Here is a 24,565-nt window from a genome sequence, read left to right as displayed (position 1 = left end):
AGGTGCAAGTATTTAAAAAATAAACAAATCATTCAACATGATGCTAGACAAGGCTCAAAGTAATTAATAAACTGATTTCAAATGAATATAAAGACTGAAGATCAGTCTGACTAACCCCTAGGGTTCAGAACAACCCTAACTAATCCCTGCAGAGACAGGTGGTCATCTTAATCTCCCATAAAGCTCTACACCTGAACATTTATAACCTGGTAGAGACTAGGTGACAGGAAACAGGAAACACTTGTAATTAAATGCAAACTAAGCCAATAAACACTTGAAAAGTAAACAATAACAGTTTAAATACTATAATCTGTACAATACAGCCATTTAAAGCACTGGACTAGAGCAGGACCCCCCCCCCCCAATTAGTAGTGTCCCTTCTTAATGAGCAGACCATGGCCACCTGTGAGCTTGGTGGCCACGCCCCTCCACATGCTACAAGACAGATCTCGCACACAAACCTTTCTAAGTACTACTTTAGACTAGCAAATAGGACTGCTTTAGACTGGCAAATAGGACTGCTTTAGACTGGCAAATAGTTCTGCTTTAGACTGGCCAGTAGTACTGCTTTAGACCTGCCAGTAGTACTGCTTTAGACCTGCCAGCAGTACTGCTTTAGACTGGCCAGTAGTGCTGCTTTAGACTGGCAAATAGTGCTGCTTTAGACTGGCAAATAGTTCTGCTTTAGACTGGCAAATAGTACTGCTTTAGACTGGCAAATAGTTCTGCTTTAGACTGGCAAATAGTTCTGCTTTAGACTGGCAAATAGTTCTGCTTTAGACTGGCCAGTAGTACTGCTTTAGACTGGCAAATAGTGCTGCTTTAGACTGGCAAATAGTGCTGCTTTAGACTGGCAAATAGTACTGCTTTAGACTGGCAAATAATTCTGCTTTAGACTGGCAAATAATTCTGCTTTAGACTGGCAAATAGGACTGCTTTAGACTGGCAAATAGGACTGCTTTAGACTGGCAAATAGGACTGCTTTAGACTGGCAAATAGTTCTGCTTTAGACCTGCCAGTAGTACTGCTTTAGACCTGCCAGTAGTACTGCTTTAGACCTGCCAGTAGTACTGCTTTAGACTGGCCAGTAGTACTGCTTTAGACTGGCCTGTAGTACTGCTTTAGACTGGCCTGTAGTACTGCTTTAGACTGGCCTGTAGTACTGCTTTAGACTGGCCAGTAGTACTGCTTTAGACTGGCAAATAGTGCTGCTTTAGACTGGCAAATAGTGCTGCTTTAGACTGGCAAATAGTGCTGCTTTAGACTGGCAAATAGTGCTGCTTTAGACGGGCAAAAAGTTGTGCTTCAGACGGGCAAAAATGTCTGCTTTAGACGGGCAAAAATGTCTGCTTTAGACGGGCAAAAATGTCTGCTTTAGACGGGCAAATAGTTATTCTTTAGACTGGCAAATAGTTATTCTTTAGACTAGCAACATAACTACTTAACTTTATCGGATTTACTTCTCATGCCTTCTGTAATTTATATTCAATGTTTAGAAATTATTTTGAATAAATCAGACACTGGTGACGCACTCAACCTAAATGAATATTTGGTGAAGTGTCCAAGCTACTATATCACCATGCATACTGTGGAATGGGACTAGTGAGGAAGCACAGAGTTAGCCTTCTCACATTATCCTTTAGTAGAGGAAATATTCATGAAATTGTGTTTATCTCCATGAAACAACCACACTATCCCTGTCACGGTTGTCGTAAGATGAAGGAGCGGACCAAAGTGCACCGTGTGTATCGTTCTACATTTTCTTTATTAAACTGTGAAACTATGCAATACATACAAAAAACAACAAACCGTGACGCAGAGGTGAAACATACACTAACTCAAAAACAATCTCCCACAAACCCAGGTGGGAAAAACAACTACTTAAGTATGATCTCCAATTAGAGACAACGATGACCAGCTGCCTCTAATTGGAGATCATCCCAAACAAAGCCCAACATAGAAATACAAAACTAGAACATAAAATAGAAAATGTAAACTAGAAAACCCCCCCCCTGTCACGCCCTGACCTACTCTACCATAGAAAATAACAGCTTTCTATGGTCAGGACGTGACAATCCCTGGTTACATAATTTTTTTTTGTCATTTAGCAGACGCTCTTATCCAGAGTGACTTACAGTAGTGAATGCATACATTTCATACATGGTTACTTTCTTCAACAAATTAGCATAAACATTTCCACAACAGTTGATCGTTTTAATTTTAATGGACAGGTTCCCAAATAAATCCTAGACTCTTAATAGAGGGAGAAGACTAGCACAAAAAAAAAAACACAAAAACCCCAAAATATTTGGGCATCTTATTGAATCCAGTTGTCGTTGGATTACAGATAATGAAAGAGCTATTAGCCTGAGAATACGTTAGTCTCCATGTTCCTACTGTGGGGCTGAGGCTAGAGAAAAATTACAGGAGTCATATCTATCGAACAGTCACAGAAGGCCAAAGTAAGAGACATCCCTCAAGACAAAAGTATTTTTACAAAGACTAAGTAACATACATTCACATGGAGAGAGGTCGACTTCCTCACACAACTGATCTGGGCCGAGTTTCCCTTGTAGCTTTGTAGCTCTCGACAACCCAGCTGCACAGCCACAGAGTTCCCTTAAACGTTTACGCCCTAAAACTTCAGAGGCACACAGTATAACAGAGACATTTTAGATGCATTTATGGTAGACACATTCAGATTTTAGTCATTTTAGCAAACTCTTATTCAGAGTGACTTACAGGAGCAATTAAGGTTAAGTGTCTTGCACTGCCGAGAGCTGCCCAGTGACACGAGCCTACCAGATGAGCTAAACTACTTCTATGCTCGCTTCGAGGAAAATAACACTGAAACATGCATGAGAGCACTAGCTGTTCCGGACGACTGTGTGATCACGCTCTCCGCAGCCGATTTGAGTAAGACCTTTAAACAGGTCAACATTCACAAGGCAGCAGGGCCAGATGGATTACCAGGACATGTACTGCGAGCATGCGCTGACCAACTGGCAAGTGTCTTCACTGACATTTTCAACCTCTCCCTGTCTGTAATTCAAACATGTTTCAAGCAGACCACCATAGTCCCTGTGCCCTAGAACACTAAGGTAACCTGCCTAAATGATTGCTGACTCGTAGCACTCACGTCTGTAGCCATGAAGTGCTTTGAAAGGCTGGTCATGGCTCACATCAACACCATTATCCCAGAAACCCTAGACCCACTCCAATTTCCATACCACTCTAACAAATCCACAGATGATGCAATCTCTATTGCACTCCACACTGCCCTTTCCCACCTGGACAAAAGGAACACATATGTGAGAATGCTATTCATTGACTACAGCTCAGCATTCAGCACGATAGTGCCCACAAAGCTCATCAATAAGCTAAGGACCCTGGGACTAAACACCTCCCTCTGCAACTGGATCCTGGACTTCCTGACAGGCCGCCCCCCAGGTGGTAAGGGTAGGTAACAACACATCTGCCATGCTGATCCTCAACACAGGGGGCCCCTCAGGGGTGCATGCTCAGTCCCCTTCTGTACTCCCTGTTCACTCATGACTGCATGGCCAGGCACGACTCCAACACCATCATTAAGTTTGCAGATGACACAACAGTGGTAGGCCTGATCACCGACAACGATGAGATAGCCTATAGGGAGGAGGTCAGAGACCTGGCCGTGTGGTGCCAGGACAACAACCTCTCCCTCAACGTGATCAAGACAAAGGAGATGATTGTGGACTACAGGAAAAGGAGGACCGAGCATGCCCCCATTCTCACTGAAGGGGCTGTAGTGGAGCAGGCTGAGAGCTTCAAGTTCCTTGGTGTCCACATCACCAACAAGCTAACATGGTCCAAGCACACCAAGACAGTGGTGAAGAGGGCACTACAAAACCTATTCCCCCTCAGGAGACATTGGCATGGGTCCTCAGATCCTCAAAAGGTTCTACAGCTGCACCATTGAGAGCATCCTGACTGGTTGCATCACTGCCTTGTATGGAAACTGCTCGGCCTCTGACCGCAAGGCCCTACAGAGGGTAGTGCGTACGGCCCAGTACAACACTGGGGCCAAGCTTCCTGCACACCAGGACCTCTATACCAGGCGGTGTCAGAGGAAGGCCCTAAACATTGACAAAGACTCCAGCCACCCTAGTCATAGACTATTCTCTCTGCTACCGAACGGCAAGCGGTACCGGAGCGCCAAGTCTAGGTCCAAGAGGCTTCTTAACAGCTTCTACCCCCAAGCCATAAGACTCCTGAACATCGGTTGATTTCTTCTTTTTCTCCACAATTTCATCATTTCCAATTACAATCTTGTCTCATCGCTGCAACTCCCCAACGGGCTTGCGTTAACCCGGAAGCCAGCCGCACCAATGTGTCGGAGGAAACACTGTTCAACTGATGACCAAAGTCAGCCTGCAGGCGCCAACCCCGCCACAAGGAGTCGCTAGAGCACGATGAGCCATGTAAAGCCCCCCAGCCAAACCCTCCCCTAACCTGCAGTTTCGCTGGGCCAATTGTGAGCCACCCTATAGGATTCCCGGTCACGGCCGGTTGTGACACAGCCTGGGACCGAACCTGGCTCTGCAGTGACGCCTCAAGCACTGCGGTGCAGTGCTTTAGACCGCTGCGGCACTCGGGAGGCGGCCCAACGCTTTTAACTGCTAGGATACATGCCCTCATACATTTCTTCAACACTTTCTCCCTCCCAACACCCAGTGTATCAGACTCTAAATTATGGAGGGAATTACTCTCTATCCTCCAAACAAAAAGCATCAAGATCTCTCCTGATGTGAGAGCCTGTGAGGAATAAAATGTCCTTAATCAGACCAAGGGAGTTTTCGTAGCATTCTCCTTTGTCGCACACAAACCCCTCTGGACAAATCTGTAATTACTGGGAGCGTGTAGATGATTACCAGCACTACTGCAGAAGCAGGGTATGACCAGAGATTCACAAGGCTGGATAGAAGTACACTGAAAATAAGGATAGGACAGTCAGTCATGTGAGTTTCCTTTCCTCATATCCTCTCCTACATTTACACACATTTTAAGACACAGGACAGGTTCTTTAACATCAGTGAAAATCAGGAAGGAAAGGAGAGGAGGCCAGGTCAGACTTAATTGAGATGCACCCAGTGTCCCTGTCATATTTTATCCTGCTGTAATCACAACATGGGAATTGTATCACACGGGTAGAATATCTCTGACCATCAGCAGAATTGTGACGTACTGTAACTGCCTCTTTTACCCACAAATCCACAGGTAGAGATAGGAAGAGCCCATCTCTGCAACACCAGGCAGGACGGAATAAGCAATCTTTCCCAAATCTCAGATGGTTGCCGAGCAATCAATGTTATGTATACCTCTGCTACAACTTTACATATTCCATTCTCTCTCCCTCTCTTTCTCTGCTACAACTTTACATATTCCATCTCTCTCGCTCGCTTGCTCTCACTCTCTCACCCCATGGTATAGATAAACATAGCTGTGTCCCAGCAGGATTGTAGCGTTCAGAGCAGGGCCTCATTATGATGGGTGAAGTCAGGGTGAACCTGGATCAGCCCATACATTAGGATGTGTCTCAAGTGGCACCCTATTCCCTGTATAGGGCCCTGGTCAAGAGTAGTGAACTACAGTATAATAGGGAATAGATTGCCATCTGGAACACAGCCTTACAGATGGACCGATGTCTTGAACAACCCAGGAATCATATTAACCTCTGTGTTCATCAGGCAGATTGGCATATGATGCTCATCTACACTATGTTGCTCATTTATAATGAAACACATGCATTACTTCAGCAATGCTCAGAATGCTCTCGACCTATAGCCTCGCTACACACACACATGCACACATTGAAACTACAGGTAACTGATAAAATAATGGAAACATTTGAGTAAATGAGGGATACAAAGTATTTTGAAAGCAAGTGCTTCCACATAGGTGTGGTTACTGAGTTAATAAAGCAATCCCATCATGCTTAGGGTCATTAAAAAAAATGCTGGGCAGGCCATTATTTTGGCTACCATGGCTATATGCACCCATCCACAGGGTACGAGTGGTCACTGAATGGCTTGATGAGCATGAAAATGATGTAAACCATATGTCTTGGCTGTCTCAGTCAACAGATCCCAACCCAATTGAATACTTATGGGAGATTCTGGAGTGGCGACTGAGACAGCGTTTTCCATCAACAAAACACCAAAAGATGGAATGTCTCATGGAAGAATGGTGTCGCATCCCTCCAGTAGAGTTCCAAACACTTGTAGAATCTATGCCCAAGGTGCATTGAAGCCGTTCTGGCTTGTGGTGGCCCAACGCCCTATTAAAACACTTTATGTTGGTGTTTCCTTTATTTTGGCAGTTACCTGTAAGTTGCCATGGAGATGTACAGTACTTTGGAATAAAAGGCCTGGTTGCCGTGGGGACGGGTTATATTGAGTTAAAAGCTCCCTAATAATAAACCATAAACACATGGCTGTCCTCTGGGACGGACAGAGACAGACAGAGAGACAGACAGACAAAAAAAACGGACTGTCCACCTGTTCTTCCCGTAGACTTCCATAGCATACAGTGCCAATACCCACAGTCCCCCATACAGTTACAGCATGTTAGTGCAGCAGGCAGCTGTGGCACTGAGAGCAGTATCCACCCTGTGGCCTGTGAAATGCATGCTCTCCAGAACAGACAGTGGAAGACACAGAGCCCTGAGCATTATGTAATTACCAACTGTAGCTGGAGTTGTGGAGGGGTGTGCTGCCAAACAACCACACTGGAGCGGAGCACCGAAACCAGGCAAATCCTAACTCTGTATCGCTCCCTCTCCTCTCGCTATGAATAAACTACTAACTGAACAAATAGGCCACCCAGCTGCCTGGGATCCACTGGAGCAGGGGGATGGATACACACTTTCTACCATTCACACACACACACACACACACACACACACAAACACACAGGGGATTACTGCAGCAGAACAACAGCACCAATGGAGTCCTGGTCCTATCAGGGAACACCAGGTTCATGCCTAGAAGCTTATGTAATCAGAGAAGACTGACAACGATGGGAAAAGCACAGCCGCTGTCACACTGGTGATATTATGAGGCTAAGTGAAGGCTTGGTCACATACACTCACATAGGACACACACACTCAAGCAAGTGCATTCACATACACACACACAATCCAGCACTTGGAAAAGCTTCTTTGGATGTGTGAAAACTGTATCACAACTTAAGAACATTCTCGTCTACCATTGCCCACCTTCTTGCTTTAAAATCTATTTTCAACCAAACAACCTCACCTCTCCCTTTCTCTCTCCCATCACCTCTGTGCAGTAGAGTCCTTCCTCTGTTTCTCTACCTCGGCTTGGGCGGGTAGGACTTGTCTCTCTGAGCTCTGGGGTCTGGCAGCAGAAAGGAGTCTGATTACACTCAGCCAGGCAAGGTGCTTTGTGGGAAGGCCAACGTCAACGCCTGGTACTTTCCCCAGCTGCTTCTATTTCCTTACTTCATCCACAGCTTCTAACCTAACTGCCTGTCTGACAGACAGCTCCTTACTTCATCCACAGCTTCTAACCTAACTGCCTGTCTGACAGACAGCTCCTTACTTCATCCACAGCTTCTAACCTAACTGCCTGTCAGACAGACAGCTCCTTACTTCATCCACAGCTTCTAACCTAACTGCCTGTCTGACAGACAGCTCCTTACTTCATCCACAGCTTCTAACCTAACTGCCTGTCTGACAGACAGCTCCTTACTTCATCCACAGCTTCTAACCTAACTGCCTGTCTGACAGACAGCTCCTTACTTCATCCACAGCTTCTAACCTAACTGCCTGTCTGACAGACAGCTCCTTACTTCATCCACAGCTTCTAACCTAACTGCCTGTCTGACAGACAGCTCCTTACTTAATCCACAGCTTCTAACCTAACTGCCTGTCTGACAGACAGCTCCTTACTTCATCCACAGCTTCTAACCTAACTGCCTGTCAGCCAGACAGCTCCTTACTTCATCCACAGCTTCTAACCAAACCACCTGTCAGACAGACAGCTCCTTACTTCATCCACAGCTTCTAACCTAACCGCCTGTCAGACAGACAGCTCCTAACTTCATCCACAGCTTCTAACCTAACCGCCTGTCTGACAGACAGCTCCTTACTTCATCCACAGCTTCTAACCTAACTGCCTGTCAGACAGACAGCTCCTTACTTCATCCACAGCTTCTAACCTAACTGCCTGTCAGACAGACAGCTCCTTGCTTCATCCACAGCTTCTAACCTAACTGCCTGTCAGACAGACAGCTCCTTACTTCATCCACAGCTTCTAACCTAACTGCCTGTCAGACAGACAGCTCCTTACTTCATCCACAGCTTCTAACCTAACTGCCTGTCAGACAGACAGCTCCTGACTTCCCCCACAGCTTCTAACCTAACTGCCTGTCAGACAGACAGCTCCTAACTTCCCCCACAGCTTCTAACCTAACCACCTGTCAGACAGACAGACAGACAGACAGACTAACAACTGCAGTCATTGAGAAGGGGAGCAGGAGTGTGTATGTGGTGGGGGGAGGGGGTCTACAATATGCCATAATATGCATATTGTATATTGTATCCTGTTCAAGCCATTCTACCAAAAAAGCCTACATTTCCAGAAGGAAATTAATCTTCCCCATTCTACATGATTAGCATAATTGGTATATTCCTCCAAAGTTTAGTTTATTTCAAAACACAGGGCAGTGAAGTTTAGCAGTTTTCCTGTGAATCTGCATCGCTATGAGCAGACCTGAGATGGTGTGATGTTTCAGGAAATAGAAATAGCAGCAGTCACCAGTGCTGAGGTACTGAAAGGCAATTAGAGACACACAAACACAGACACACACACACAAGCGTACCCACACACACACGCACACACACAGTGAGGACTAACTTCAGGGTGAAAACAAGTTGGAGTGATAAGTGATAATGGCAAATAAGTCTGGCTGCACAACCGATTGGCAAACGCATTGCAAATTGAGAAATCATGTGACTAAACTGAATAAAAAGAAGAAGAATCTACACTATAAAACAAAGATAAATGACATAAAGAATGATAGTAAAAAGATTTGGAGCATCTTAAATTAAATTTTGGGAAAAAAGTCAAACTCAGCTCCATCATTCACTGAATTATATGGCTCATTCATCACAAAACCAACTGATATTGCCAACTGCTTTAATTATTTTTTTCATTGGCAAGATTAGCTAACTTAGGCATGACATGCCAGCAACAAACGCTGACACTACAGATCCAAGTATATCGGACCAAATTATGAAAGACAAGCATTGTAATTTTGAATTCCGTAAGTGAGTGTGGAAGAGGTGAAAAAAGTTTTGTCTATCAACAATGACAAGCCACCTGGGTCTGACAGCTTGGATGGAAAATTACTGAGGATAATAGCGGACAATATTGCCACTCCTATTTGCCATATTTTCAATTTAAGCCTACTAGAAAGTGTGTGCCCTCAGGCCACGGGGGGAATCAAAAGTCATTCCGCTACCTGAGAATTAGTAAAGCCTCATTTACTGGCTCAAATAGCCGACCAATAAGCCTGTTACCAAACCTTGGTAAACTTTTGGGAAAAAATGTGTTTGACCAGATACAATGCTATTTTACAGAAAACAAATTAACAACTGAATTTCAGCATGCTTATAGGGAAGGACACTCAACAAGCACAGCACTTACACAAATGACTGATTGGCTGAGAGAAATTGATGATAAAAAGATTGGGGGGGCTCTTTTGTTAGACTTAAGTGTGGCTTTTGACATTATGTTCTAAACTAACCGTCTGTCAGACAGACAGCTCCTGACTTCCCCCACAGCTTCTAACCTAACTGCCTGTCAGACAGACAGCTCCTGACTTCCCCCACAGCTTCTAACCTAACTGCCTGTCAGACAGACAGCTCCTGACTTCCCCCACAGCTTCTAACCTAACTGCCTGTCAGACAGACAGCTCCTGACTTCCCCCACAGCTTCTAACCTAACTGCCTGTCAGACAGACAGCTCCTGACTTCCCCCACAGCTTCTAGCCTAACTGCCTGTCAGACAGACAGCTCTTGACTTCCCCCACAGCTTCTAACCTAACTGCCTGTCAGACAGACAGCTCCTAACTTCCCCCACAGCTTCTAACCTAACCACCTGTCAGACAGACAGACAGACAGACAGACTAACAACTGCAGTCATTGAGAAGGGGAGCAGGAGTGTGTATGTGGTGGGGGGAGGGGGTCTACAATATGTCATAATATGCAATATGTATCCTGCTCAAGCCATTCTACCAAATAAGCCAACATTTCCAGAATAAAATGAATCTTCCCCATTCTACATGATTAGCATACTTTGCATATTCCTTAAGTTTAGTTGTTTTTCAAAACACAGGGCAGTGAAGTTTAGCAGTTTTCCTGTGAATCTGCATCACTATGAGCAGACCTGAGATGGTGTGATGTTTCAGGAAATAGAAATAGCAGCAGTCACCAGTGCTGAGGTACTGAAAGGCAATTAGAGACAGACAAACACAGACACACACACACAAGCGTACCCACACACACACGCACACACACAGTGAGGACTAACTTCAGGGTGAAAACAAGGTGGAGTGATACAGTACAGTGGGGGGAAAAAGTATTTGATCCCCTGCTGATTTTGTACGTTTGCCCACTGACAAAGAAATGATCAGTCTATAATTTTAATGGTAGGTTTATTTGAACAGTGAGAGACAGAATAACAACAAAAAAATGCAGAAAAACTAATGTAAAAAATGATATACAATGATTTGCATTTTAATGAGGGAAATAAGTATTTGACCCCTCTGCAATACATGACTTAGTACTTGGTGGCAAAACCCTTGTTGGCAATCACAGAGGTCAGACGTTTCTTGTAGTTGGCCAAAAGGTTTACACACATCTCAGGAGGGATTTTGTCCCACTCCTGTATGCAGATCTTCTCCAAGTCATTAAGGTTTCGAGGCTGACGTTTGGCAACTCGAACCTTCAGCTCCCTCCACAGATTTTCTATGGGATTAAGGTCTGGAGACTGGCTAGGCCACTCCAGGACCTTAATGTGCTTCTTCTTGAGCCACTCCTTTGTTGCCTTGGCCGTGTGTTTTGGGTCATTGTCATGCTAGAATACCCATCCACGACCCATTTTCAATGCCCTGGCTGAGGGAAGGAGGTTCTCACCCAAGATTTGACGGTACATGGCCCCGTCCATCGTCCCTTTGATGCGGTGAAGTTGTCCTGTCCCCTTAGCAGAAAAACACCCCCAAAGCATAATGTTTCCACCGCCATGTTTGACGGTGGAGATGGTGTTCTTGGGGTCATAGGCAGCATTCCTCCACCTCCAAACATGGCGAGTTGAGTTGATGTCAAAGAGCTCCATTTTGGTCTCATCTGGCCACAACACTTTCACCAGTTGTCCTCTGAGTCATTCAGATGTTCATTGGCAAACTTCAGACGGGCATGTATATGTATTCTTGAGCAGGGGGACCTTGCGGGCGCTGCAGGATTTCAGTCCTTCACGGCGTAGTGTGTTACCAATTGTTTTCTTGGTGACTATGGTCCCAGCTGACTTGACATCATTGACAAGATCCTCCCGTGTAATTCTGGGCGGATTCCTCACCGTTCTCATGATCATTGCAACTCCACGAGGTGAGATCTTGCATGGAGCCCCAGGCCGAGGGATATTGACAGTTCTTTTGTGTTTAATCGCACCAAATGTTGTTAATCGCACCAAATGTTGTCACCTTCTCACCAAGCTGCTTGGCGATGGTCTTGTAGCCCATTTCAGCCTTGTGTAGGTCTACAATCTTGTCCCTGACATCCTTGGAGAGCTCTTTGGTCTTGGCCATGGTGGAGAGTTTGGAATCTGATTGATTGACTGCTTCTGTGGACAGGTGTCTTTTTTACAGGTAACAAGCTGCGGTTAGGAGCACTCCCTTTAAGAGTGTGCTCCTAATCTCAGCTCGTTACCTGTATAAAAGACACCTGGGAGCCAGAAATCTTTCTGATTGAGAGGGGGTCAAATACTTATTTCCTTCATTAAAATGCAAATCAATTTATAACATTTTTGACATGTGTTTTTCTGGATATTTTTGTTGTTATTCTGTCTCTCACTGTTCAAATAAACCTACCATTAAAATGATAGAATGATCCTTTCTTTATCAGTGGGCAAACGTACAAAATCAGCAGGGGATCAAATACTTTTCCCCCCCACTGTAAGTGATCATGGCAAATAAGTCTGGCTGCACAACCGATTTGGCAAACATATTGCAAATTGAGAAATTATGTGACTAAACTGAATAAAAAGAATAAGAATCTACACTACGCACCTTAAATTACATTTCGGGAAGAAATTCAAACTCAATTCCATCATTCATTGAATCAGATGGCTCATTCATCACAAAACCAACTGATATTGCCAACTACTTCAATGATTTTTTTCATTGGCAAGATTAGCAAATTTAGGCATGATATGCCAGCAACAAATGCTGGAACTACACATCCAAGTATATCTGACCAAATTATGAAAGACAAGCATTGTAATTTTGAATTCCGTAAAGTGCCACTCTCTTATTTACCATATTTTCAATTTAAGACTACTAGAAAGTGTGAGCCCCCAGGCTTTGAGGGAAGCAAAAGTCATTCCGCTAACTAAGAATAGTAAAGCCCCCTTTACTGGCTCAAATAGCTGACCAATAAGCCTGTTACCAACCCTTGTGTTTGACCAGATAAAATTTTACAGTAAACAAACTGACAACAAACTTTCAGCATGCTTATAGGGAAGGACATTCAACAAGCACAGCACTTACACAAATGACTGATGATTGGCTGAGATAAAATTATGATTAAAATATTGTGGAAGCTGTTTTGTTAGACTTTAGTGCAGCTTTTGACATTATCAATCACAGTCTGCTGCTGGAAAAACGTATGTGTTATGGCTTTACACCCCCTGCTATATTGTGGATAAAGACTTGTCTGTCTAATAAAACACAGAGGGTGCTCTTGAATGGAAGCCTCTTCAACATAATCCAGGTAGAATCAGGAATTCCACAGGTCAGCTGTCTAGGCCCCTTACATTTTTCAATCTTTACTAGTGAAATGGTACTGGCTTTAAGTAAAGTATTTCAAAAACTAAAAGAATTGCATTTAAGACAAATCATTCATTAAACCCTAAATCTCAAATAAATATTGTAATAAATCATGTGGAAATTGAGCAAGTTGAGGTGACTAAACTGCTTGGAGTAACCCTGGATTGTAAACTGTCATGATCAAAAATATTGAAACAACAGTAGCTAAGATGGGGAGAAGGCTGTCCATAATTAAGCGATGCTCTACCTTCTTAACAGCACAATCAACAAGGCAGGTCCTACAGGCCCTAGTTTTGTCACACCTGGACTACTGTTCAGTCATGTGGTCAGGTGCCACAAAAAGAGACTTAGGAAAATTGCAATTGGCTCAGCACAGGGCAGCGCGGCTGGCCCTTGGATGTTTTAAAAAATAAAAGATTCCACCTTTATTTAACCAGGTAGGTCAGTTGAGAACAAGTTCTCATTTACAACTGGAACCTGGCCAAGATAAAGCAAAGCAGTGCAACACAAACAACAACACAGGTGTACACAGTATACAGTGTGTGCAAATGAGGTAAGATTAGGGAGGTATGGCAATAAATAGGCCGTAGTGGCGAAGTAATTACAATTTAGCAAGTAAAACACTGGAATGGTAGATTTGCAGTGGAAGAAAGTGCAAAGTCGAAATAGAAATAATAGGGTGCAAAGGAGCAAAATAAATAAATACAGTAGGGGAAGAGGTAGTTGTTTGGGCTAAATTATAGATGGGCTATGTACAGGTGCAATAATCTGTGAGCTGCTCCGACAGCTGGTGCTTAAAGCTAGTGAGGGAGATAAGTGTTTCCAGTTTCAGAGATTTTTGTAGTTCGTTCCAGTCATTGGCAGCAGAGAACTGGAAGGAGAGGCGGCCAAAGCAGGAATTGGCTTTGGGGGTGACCAGTGAGATATACCTGCTGGAGCGCGTGCTACAGGTGGGTGCTGCTATGGTGACCAGTGAGCTGAGATAAGGGGGGACTTTACCTAGCAGGGTCTTGTAGATGACCTGGAGCCAGTGGGTTTGGCGACGAGTATGAAGGGAGGGCCAGCCAACGAGAGCGTACAGGTCGCAGTGGTGGGTAGTATATGGGGCTTTGGTGACAAAACGGATGGCACTGTGATAGACTGCATACAATTTATTGAGTAGGGTATTGGAGGCTATTTTGTAAATGACATCGCCGAAGTCGAGGACCGGTAGGATGGTCAGTTTTACGAGGGTATGTTTGGCAGCATGAGTGAAGGATGCTTTGTTGCGAAATAGGAAGCCAATTCTAGATTTAACTTTGGATTGGAGATGTTTGATGTGAGTCTGGAAGGAGAGTTTACAGTCTAACCAGACACCTAGGTATTTGTAGTTGTCCACATATTCTAAGTCAGAACCGTCCAGAGTAGTGATGCTGGACGGGCGGGCAGGTGCAGGCAGCGATCGGTTGAAGAGCATGCATTTAGTTTTACTTGTATTTAAGAGCAGTTGGAGGCCACGGAAGGAGAGTTGTATGGCATTGAAGCTCGTCTGGAGGGTTGTTAACACAGTGTCCAAAGAAGGGCCAGAAGTATACAGAATGGTGTCGTCTGCGTAGAGGTGGATCAGAGACTCACCAGCAGCAAGAGCGACATCATTGATGTATACAGAGAAAAGAGTCGGCCCAAGAATTGAACCCTGTGGCACCCCCATAGAGACTGCCAGAGGTCCGGACAACAGGCCCTCCGATTTGACACACTGAACTCTATCAGAGAAGTAGTTAGTGAACCAGGCGAGGCAATCATTTGAGAAACCAAGACTATTGAGTCTGCTGATGAGGATGTGGTGATTGACAGAGTCGAAAGCCTTGGCCAGGTCAATGAATATGGCTGCACAGTATTATTTCTTATCGATGGTGGTTAAGATATCATTTAGGACCTTGAGCGTGGCTGAGGTGCACCCATGACCAGCTCTGAAACCAGATTGCATAGCGGAGAAGGTGCGGTGGGATTCAAAATGGTCGGTAATCTGTTTGTTGACTGGGCTTTCGAAGACCTTAGAAAGGCAGGGTAGGATAGATATAGGTCTGTAGCAGTTTGGGTCTAGAGTGCCCCCCCCCTTTGACGAGGGGGATGACCGCAGCTGCTTTCCAATCTTTGGGAATCTCAGACGATACGAAAGAGAGGTTGAACAGGCTAGTAATAGGGGTTACAACAATTTCAGAAGATAATTTTAGAAAGAAAGGGTTCAGATTGTCTAGCCCGGCTGATTTGTAGGGGTCCAGATTTTGCAGCTCTTTCAGAACATCAGCTGACTGGATTTGGGAGAAGGAGAAATGGGGAAGGCTTGGGCGAGTTGCTGTGGGGGGTGCAGTGCTGTTGACCGGGGTAGGGGTGTGGCTCAGTTGGTGGTGTGGCTCAGTTGGTAGAGCATGGTGTTTGCAACACCAGGGTTGTGGGTTCGTTTCCCACGGGGGACCAGTACGGGGGGAAAAAATGTATGAAATGTATGCATTCACTACTGTAAGTCGCTCTGGATAAGAGCGTCTGCTAAATGACTCAAATGTAAATGTCAAATGTAGGGGTAGCCAGGTGGAAAGCATGGCCAGCCGTAGAAAAATGCTTATTGAAATTCTCAATTATAGTGGATTTATCGGTGGTGACAGAGTTTCCGATCCTCAGTGCAGTGGGCAGCTGGGAGGAGGTGCTCTTATTCTCCATGGACTTTACAATGTCCCAGAACTTTTTTGAGTTTGTGTTGCAGGAAGCAAATTTCTGCTTGAAAAAGCTAGCCTTGGCTTTTTTTAACTGCCTGTGTATATTGGTTTCTAACTCACCTAGCTACCTGAAGATGAATGCATTAACTGTGATATGTGGTTGTCTCACCTAGCTAGCTGAAGATGAATCCAGTCACTCTGGATATGAGCGTCTGCTTAATGACTAAAATGTCAAATGTAAATGTGTGTGTTTAAGGATGCATCACAATACAATATCTCCTGGTCTCTTTCCTTCATCTGCACTGACTTTACTAAGATTAAGATCACTTTATTGGTCAATTGTTCACAAGTTCCAACTGAAATGTGACTTTGCTTTATCCCAACCCCTCCGAAAGACGCACATACAGATTGTCTTGCTCAAGGGTACAATGGCAGGCAATGGCATCTAGGATTTGAAAGACAACCCTCCAGTTGCCAGCTCACTTTCCACCATATTTGTTCCCATCAGACCAGGATTTGAACTAGCAACCCTCCAGCTGCTGGCTCGCCTCTAACCGCTCGGCTACCTGCCGCCCCAAGTTATAAAACTGGACTCGTGAAGGAACAGAACAGATGCGACTGCGTTAAAGTGTGTTAATTGAGTTTCAATATCTGGGCCAATGTCTTGTTGCGGTCCGAATCATTCCCCATTTCTCTCCCCTCCCTCAGGGCATCAGTCCTCAAATCCCACCCAATTTGATGAGATTAACTCGCCAATTAGGTTCCGAGACCGGCTTCCTCCTCGACACAATAGAGGAGATTTCAATCACTCTGGACTGAGACCAGGCACATCTCTGTGGTTAAGATTAGCTGGAGAGTCCTACAGTACTATACCCGCACAGCTTGATACAGGCTGGAGAGAGAGGTGGAGCCCTACAGTTCTACACGCAGCTCAGCTAACAATAAAAGTTCACTTAGCTTCCGCCGTCGTAGACGGTAGCAGCTCCATAGATTTTCAAAGTGATTAGATCACAGGTGGATGCTTGATCAAAAGAGCCACTGGGCCTATTGTTAAGGCTTTGAGCACTTTGTGACGTGTACTAGGCCAGCCGAGAACTATGGATGGACGAGCTACTGGCAATTATCTACAGCCAGGGAGTCTGAGGCTATATTCTCTATATAGTGCACTACTTTTGGTCTCTGGTTGAAAGTAGTGTACTCTATAGGGTGCCATTTGGGATGTAACCTTTGTTTTTTTACCTTTTATTTAACTAGGCAAGTCAGTTAAGAACAAATTCTTATTTTCAATGACGGCCTAGGAACAGTGGTTTAACTGCCTCGTTCAGTGGCAGAACGACAGCTTGGCAGGTCTGTGTAGGCAGCCTGTGTAACTGTTGGTGTGATGGAGTGGCCATCTTGGCCAGTGGCCATCTATTCATTTTGTTGGAAAACCTAGGTTCCCTAGACCGGATAATACTTTACTGTTCTTCTTACCATAAATGTTATTTCATAAATTTGATGTCTTCACTATTATTCTATAACGTAGAAAATAGTAAAAATAAAGAAAAACCCTTGAATGAGGTGTGTCCAAACTTTTGACTGGTACTGTATCTCGTAATGTCCTTGAGTGGCCCAGCCAGAGCCCGGCCACTGCTCGGAGCCTGGTTCCTGTCAAGGTTTCTTCCTAGGTTCCTTCCTTCTAGGGTATGACAGTCACGGGTATGACAAAGCATTTAAGGCACCTCGGGGCCTTATTGCGTCGTGCCAAGAACAGCCCTTAGCCGTGGTATATTGGCCATATAACACAGTCCCTCGTGCCTTATTGCTTAAGTATACATAATGTACATCCATCCGATTTTATTTACATTTCTAATGTTCATCATATACCGGACACAGTATGTACACTAATTTATAAACTGGGTGGTTCGAGCCCTGAATGCTTATTGGCTGACAGACGTATACTACGGGTATGACAAAGCATTTATATTCACTGCTCTAATTAGGTTGGTAACCAGTTTATAATAGCAATAAGGCACCTCGGGGCCTTATTGCGTCGTGCCAAGAACAGCCCTTGGCCGTGGTATATTGGCCATATAACACAGTCCCTCGTGCCTTATTGCTTAAGTATACATAATGTAAATCCATCCGATTTTATTTACATTTCTAATGTTCATGCCCTTAATTAATCATCAAGAACAAACTTTGTCCCATTCTGTTACTGCTTTAGAATGATGTAGAACACCACAACAACACAACACCGTTGGTATGTACGTACAGTATGAACCCCTTTATTCATTTGTCTCTCTGTGCCACTGACAGTGATGTAAGGCAGACTGTTGGGCTAAAAGCTAGGAACGAAGGTACAAGAGAAGCCCTCTAAAGATAGGAGTGCTGTGGAAGGCCAGGAGTTTTTCCTTCTCCTGACCATGTGATCTGACAGGGAAACCCTCTCAGTCTTAGAAATTAAATGACCAGGAAATACTCTGGGCTCTAGTTACAGTCTACAACTAGGGTCTGGAGTTTCTCCAGGTCAGGTCCCATGGTCTGGGGAAAACTCCTGGTCCTAGCCATGTGACAGGAACAGTAATTAACCTTGGTTTAGTAGTGGCAAATATGACCTCCTCCTCTCTGGTACTGTAAAAGAGTGGCCAGGATAACGTCGCTTAACGCCTGAGTAGAAAGAATAGATCAATTGAGCGTTTTGTTGTGTCTATAACCAGGGTCCATGATTGCAGACATTATGATAACTGTTTCTCCATTAAATGTGTAACATACAATATGCAACACCAGCACTGTTTGTCGTAGTTAATGAAAAATGTTTCTTGTTTATCATTAATACTTGATTATTGTGCTTCAAAAGAAGAGTGGTAATAATTTTATAATTTGCTCATATTATTGATGTGTACAAACTGATTTACATTCTAGGTTATCATCTGCTACTTCCTGTTTACGTCTTCTTTTAACAGTTCTGATTGGACAGCTGACTGGGGGCAGTCACAAGAACAACTTCCATCAAATATTTGCCAAGTAATCTCTTATTTTCTTTCCAAGTCCAGTAATCTCTATTCTTGAGTAATATGTACTGTATGTATTTAAGTTAAAGCAGTGTACACGTTTCATGCACTTGATCAAGCTTCTCTTCAAGCGTTCATCTACGATCTATTCACTGTTAAGTCTCCTGCTAAGTTACATTCAGTTCACAATCATTGGAACGGCTGGATAGTCAATCCAGCAGACTTATTTGCATTGCTAAAATCCTTAAATTGTGTGATGGAATATGACATTGTGCAGATTATCGTATGGTAACAGTTTGGTAACAGAAATATAAAAGATGAACGCCCATCGCTTTGGCTAATGTCAGGTAAAGGGATAATGTCAAAATCAAAAATGGCACCAAAATGCTGACATTCGCCAAGAAAAAAACATTGTATAAAGAACACATTTTTATATGTCCCTTCCCCTCACTGCAAAAAAGCTAGAAAACACTGTAGGCACCATGACCATGATACAGTTTCACTACAAAACTGAGTAAAATTAGGAAACAGCCCCCCCCATCTTGGTTCAATGTCTGTTGTAGACCCAGCTATTCCACGTGTGGTCTTTGAGTAAATCTCCAGGCAGGGTCAGAGAGAAGGAAGAGTCTGCCTCTGTAAATCCCAGAGAGGGAGGATATAATGTCCTGCTAACCTGTAGAAAGCCTAAAGGAGGAGCAGTGTCATGCCTCTCGCCTGCATAGCCTTCACTGTCATTCTGTCCCCCTCTATGGCTCATAATCCATCCAGGAGGAGCACCAACAAACTCCTCTGTATAATCCAATCAAAGAAGAGGTCAGAGGTCACAGGGTAAAGGTTAGAGGTCGCCGCTCTGGGGCTCTAGGTTGCGGCCCTCCTGGTTGTGGCTGCGCCCAAGTATGGGGAAGCTTGACGAGGATTTGGACCGGGCCGTCTTACTGCTCCCGTCGCTGGCCACTGGAATGTCCCTGGGGGGAGACAAAAGGTCAAGAGGTCAGCAAAGGAAACCAGAGGTTAGTAACGTAGCTATGATCCCTTATTGATGTCACTTGGAGGAGTGAGGTTAAAGAATTTTTAAGCCTCGAGACAACTGAGACATGGATTGTGTATGTGTGTCATTGAGGGTGAATGGGCAAGACAAAATATTGAAGTGCCTTTGAACAGGTTATGGTAGTAGGCGCCAGGCGCACTGGTTTGTGTTAAGAACAGCAACGCTGCTGGGTTTTTCATGCTTAACAGTTTGCTGTATGTATCAAGAATGATCCACCACCCAAAGGACATCCAGCCAACTTGACACAGCTGTGGGAAGTATTGGAGTCAACATGGGCCAGCATCCCTGTGGAACACTTTGGACACCTTGTAGAGACCATGACCCAACGAACTGAGGCTGTTCTGAGGGCAAAAGGGGGTGCACCTCAATATTAGGAAAGTGTTCCTAATGTTTTGTACACTCAGTGTATATACCCACAGGCTTTAAAGGGATGATTTTGACCATTTGGTTAATTAGGGGTGTTTTGAAATGCAAATAGCCAAGGTCACGAACAAGCATTGAGGCTGAGAACAGTTGGTATTTGTCAATGGTTATTTCCTATATGCATTCACCGCTCGTAGGATTGTTTGATAAATCATACTATTTATACAACATTCTAAATTCCGTTCGTAAGTAGTATTTTAGAATAGTTTCTACACAATATTTATAAATGAGGCTAGAACTCTGTTTTCTGTGTGCCATTTTGATGACTGCTGAAACTAAGGGGACACTTTTGGGGTGAGACTGAGTCCCCTCCCAAGAGAAGAGTGATGAAGTGCAACTTTTGATGAATCGGGTTTTCGTCGCTCTCTCTTTCTTCCTCTCTCCATCCCAGCCCCCTCCTAACCAGGGGCCCGTTAACAACATGGCGGCCACACTAGGAATTGCTCAGAGAGGTCACCATTTTGGATGGGTCATCCAGCCTAACGTGAATGTAGATATCAGAGGATAGATCAACTCCGCTCTTTATTTGATCTCAGTTTTAGAACCTTGGTGTTATGACTATCAGCTGCCAGAACAGGAAATTAGATTCTTGTCGGGACCTGTGATTGTACGCGCTCACTGAGAGGTCACAGCCTCAACTGGTGTGGGAATTGGAGTGAACAACGCAGTAAATGACTGGATGCTATAACTGGGCTGGCACAACAAGCCACTTTGAAGGTGTTTACTGAACAACTAGCATTATCTAGAGGACTCAGATGTGTCAGGCAATATATTATTAGGAAGCACTTTGTAAAATATGTGTTTACCCCATCTGACAATTCAAACTCAGATGCACATACACAGACAGACAGACAGTGTGGTCACTCACAGGCAGAAGGGCAGCAGCTGCAGCAGGGTCTCCTTGGTGGGTTTAGCAGAGAACTCTGGCAGGGTCTGGATCAGCTTGTTCAACACCATCCTCAGATACGACTGCAGCTGTTTCCTACGCTCCTCTACAAACCTGGCATCCTGAGGACAGGAGAGGACAGAGGAGAGGTAGACGTTAATACTGTACATAGGGAGGGGGGAGAGAGAATTTTCTAAATTCTTCAAGCTCTGTCAAATTGGTTGTTGATCATTGCTAGACAACCATTTCAGTCAGAACTTGAACTCAGCCACTCAGGAACATTAACCGTCGTCTTGGTAAGCAACTCCAGTGTATATTTGGCCTTGTGTTTTAGGTTATTGTCCTGCTGAAAGGTGAATTCATCTCTCAGTGTCTGTTGAAAAGCAGACAAACTCCCTGGTCTTTTGGTGTTGAATCTGTGTTTGAATTTCACTGCTCAGCTGAGGGACCTTACAGATAATTATACGTACAGAGATGAGGTAGTCATTCAAAAATCATGTTAAACACTATTATTGCACACAGAGTGAGTCCATGTAACTTATTGACTCAAGACATTTCAGCTTTTCATTTTTAATGAATTTGTAAAACATTCTAAACACATAATTGCACTTTGAAATTATGGGGTATTGTGTGTAGGTCAGTGACAAAATCTCAATTTAAACCATTTTAAATTCAGGCTTTAACGGGAAACCATAATACATAGAAATACTCTTCTCCAGAGTATGATTCATATGTTATGAATCTTAAAACCAGGATGGCATCTCAATGTAAATAAACCATTAAATGAGACATGACAGATGGGACCATATCTAATCTGACAGCCGGCATTCTTCTCCACCCTCCTACCCTACACACTTATCCACTTTTCAGCTCTTCCCTTTCCTACTCTACACACATATCCACTTGTAGGATTCTTCATAGCCATGACATCTCTCTCCTCATCAGAATGCTAGGTATATACCATGCCTTACCTTTTCTACATTTTGTTGTGTTAAAGCCTGAATTTAAAATGGATTAGGTTGAGATTTTGTCACTGACCTACACACAATACCCCATAATTTCAAAGTGCAATTATGTGTTTATAATTTTTTACAAATTCATTAAAAATGAAAAGCTGAAATGTCTTGAGTCAATAAATTACATGGATTCACTCTGTTTGCAATAATAGTGTTTAACATGATTTTTGAATGACTACTTCATCTCTGTACTACATACATGCAATTATCTGGAAGGTCCCTCAGTTGAGCAGTGAAATTCAAACACAGATTCAACTACAAAGACCAGGGAGATTCAGTCTGCTTTTCAACAGACACTGGGAGATGAATACACATTTCAGCAGGACAATAACCTACAACACAAGGCCAAATATACACTGGAGTTGCTTACCAAGACGATGGTGAATGTTCCTTAGTGGCCAAGTTACAGTTTTGACTTAAATCTACTTGAAAATCTATGGCAAGACCTGAAAATGGTTGTCTAGCAATGATCAACAACCAATTTGACAGAGCTTGAAGAATTTTGAATATAATAATGGGCAAATATTGTATAATCCAGGTGTGGAAAGCTCTTCGAGTCCCAGAAACACTCACAGATGTAATCGCTGCCAAAGGTGATTGTAACATGTATTGACTGTCTCCTCTACTACCACACACAATCCAGGTGTACGTGAGTAACTAAGGGCTGAATAGGTTGTTGTAGTGTGTTTTTCCTTCATGTAGAAGAGTATTTACAATTAGTGTCTCACTCTCTCACTCCGTAGTCATTTTTCTGCCACCATCCCTAACCTGTTTGTTCCAGATGTCTCATGTTACTATAGTAGACCTCACATTACACTCCCGACACATCAACACTGAGATGAGACTATGGAGAACGTGCATGTTTATATGTACACACTCAGGCAGCATGGACATCAACACTGAGATGAGACTATGGAGAACGTGCATGTTTATATGTACACACTCAGGCAGCATGGACATCAACACTGAGGGCACAGACACGGATGCATGGAGACATTGCTAGAAGAGTGGAAGACAACTAAGACAGATGCACACAGGCATGTTTATCCACGTGTGTGTACAGACACAAGAGGACCACACAGTCCTAGTGTGACAGACATGAGGACATGGTGACACAAGTGGACCACAGTCCTAATGAGACAGACATGAGGACATGGTGACACAAGAGGACCACAGTCCTAGTGTGACAGACATGAGGACATGGTGACACAAGAGGACCACAGTCCTAGTGTGACAGACATGAGGACATGGTGACACAAGAGGACCACAGTCCTAGTGTGACAGACATGAGGACATGGTGACACAAGAGGACCACAGTCCTAGTGTGACAGACATGAGGACATGGTGACACAAGAGGACCACAGTCCTAGTGTGACAGACATGAGGACATGGTGACACAAGAGGACCACAGTCCTAGTGTGACAGACATGAGGACATGGTGACACAAGAGGACCACAGTCCTAGTGTGACAGACATGAGGACATGGTGACACAAGAGGACCACAGTCCTAGTGAGACAGACATGAGGACATGGTGACACAAGAGGACCACAGTCCTAGTGAGACAGACATGAGGACATGGTGACACAAGAGGACCACAGTCCTAGTGAGACAGACATGAGGACATGGTGACACAAGAGGACCACAGTCCTAGTGAGACAGACATGAGGACATGGTGACACAAGAGGACCACAGTCCTAGTGAGACAGACATGAGGACATGGTGACACAAGTGGACCACAGTCCTAATGAGACAGACATGAGGACATGGTGACACAAGTGGACCACAGTCCTAATGAGACAGACATGAGGACATGGTGGGAACAGTACATAGAGCAGTATGCACGGCCATGCCACTTCACAGAGAGCTGATGCAGATGTGAGTAGTCCTGACAGAGGAAGGCCAACACCGCTCCAGCAAAGGATCATGACCATCAACAGATTTGTGAAGTTCAAAAGAGTTGTTTGTGATGGAACCGAAATGCAAAGCTTGTGACGGGTTTAGCGAATAAAAACGTATCCGCCATAGGGTATCCCAATCAAGCCATGAGACAAACACACCGTTTTTAACGTGGAAGATGCATAATGTAAACAACAAAATGTGAACTATATGGTTACGAAACAAGGCAAACTATGTCACAAGTAATGCATAAAAGATCACAAGTCATTCAGGAATGTTCAAGACCTCCACAATGTCGCTCTTTGTCATCATTAAAGGCGTTACATGCATATTATATGTGAACACAACATAAAATATTCATTAATTATTAACAATCTTATATATTGTTATCATCCAGAAAGATGTTGTTTAAAAAACAACTAACAGTTCTTTGATTTGGTGGAACCCCCTAACACTGCCTCTACAAAGCAGTCCAGCGGGGGAGGAAGTGCTCTGTGATTGG

General features: G+C 44.0%; 1 protein-coding gene across 4 annotated transcripts in view; it reads right to left on the bottom strand.

The window, feature by feature from the left end:
• Positions 1–18,043: 18,043 nt before the first annotated feature.
• LOC106609547 (sorting nexin-29) overlaps positions 18,044–24,565 on the bottom strand; it is a 156,613-nt gene continuing 150,091 nt past the window's right edge. For all 4 annotated transcript variants that reach the window (XM_045724039.1, XM_045724041.1, XM_045724043.1 and 1 more), the window contains 2 exons: positions 21,133–21,272; positions 18,044–19,758 (listed from right to left, as the gene is read on the bottom strand). In XM_045724039.1, the coding sequence (XP_045579995.1) occupies positions 19,629–19,758; positions 21,133–21,272 (270 nt within the window). In that variant the 3' untranslated portion in view covers positions 18,044–19,628. The remainder of the gene's footprint in view (positions 19,759–21,132; positions 21,273–24,565) is intronic.

This window comes from Salmo salar, chromosome ssa01 (assembly GCF_905237065.1).
Source record: "Salmo salar chromosome ssa01, Ssal_v3.1, whole genome shotgun sequence".
Taxonomy (NCBI): domain Eukaryota; kingdom Metazoa; phylum Chordata; class Actinopteri; order Salmoniformes; family Salmonidae; genus Salmo; species Salmo salar.
Note: the sequence above shows the minus strand (reverse complement) of the source record. Positions and strands in the feature narration are given on the sequence as shown.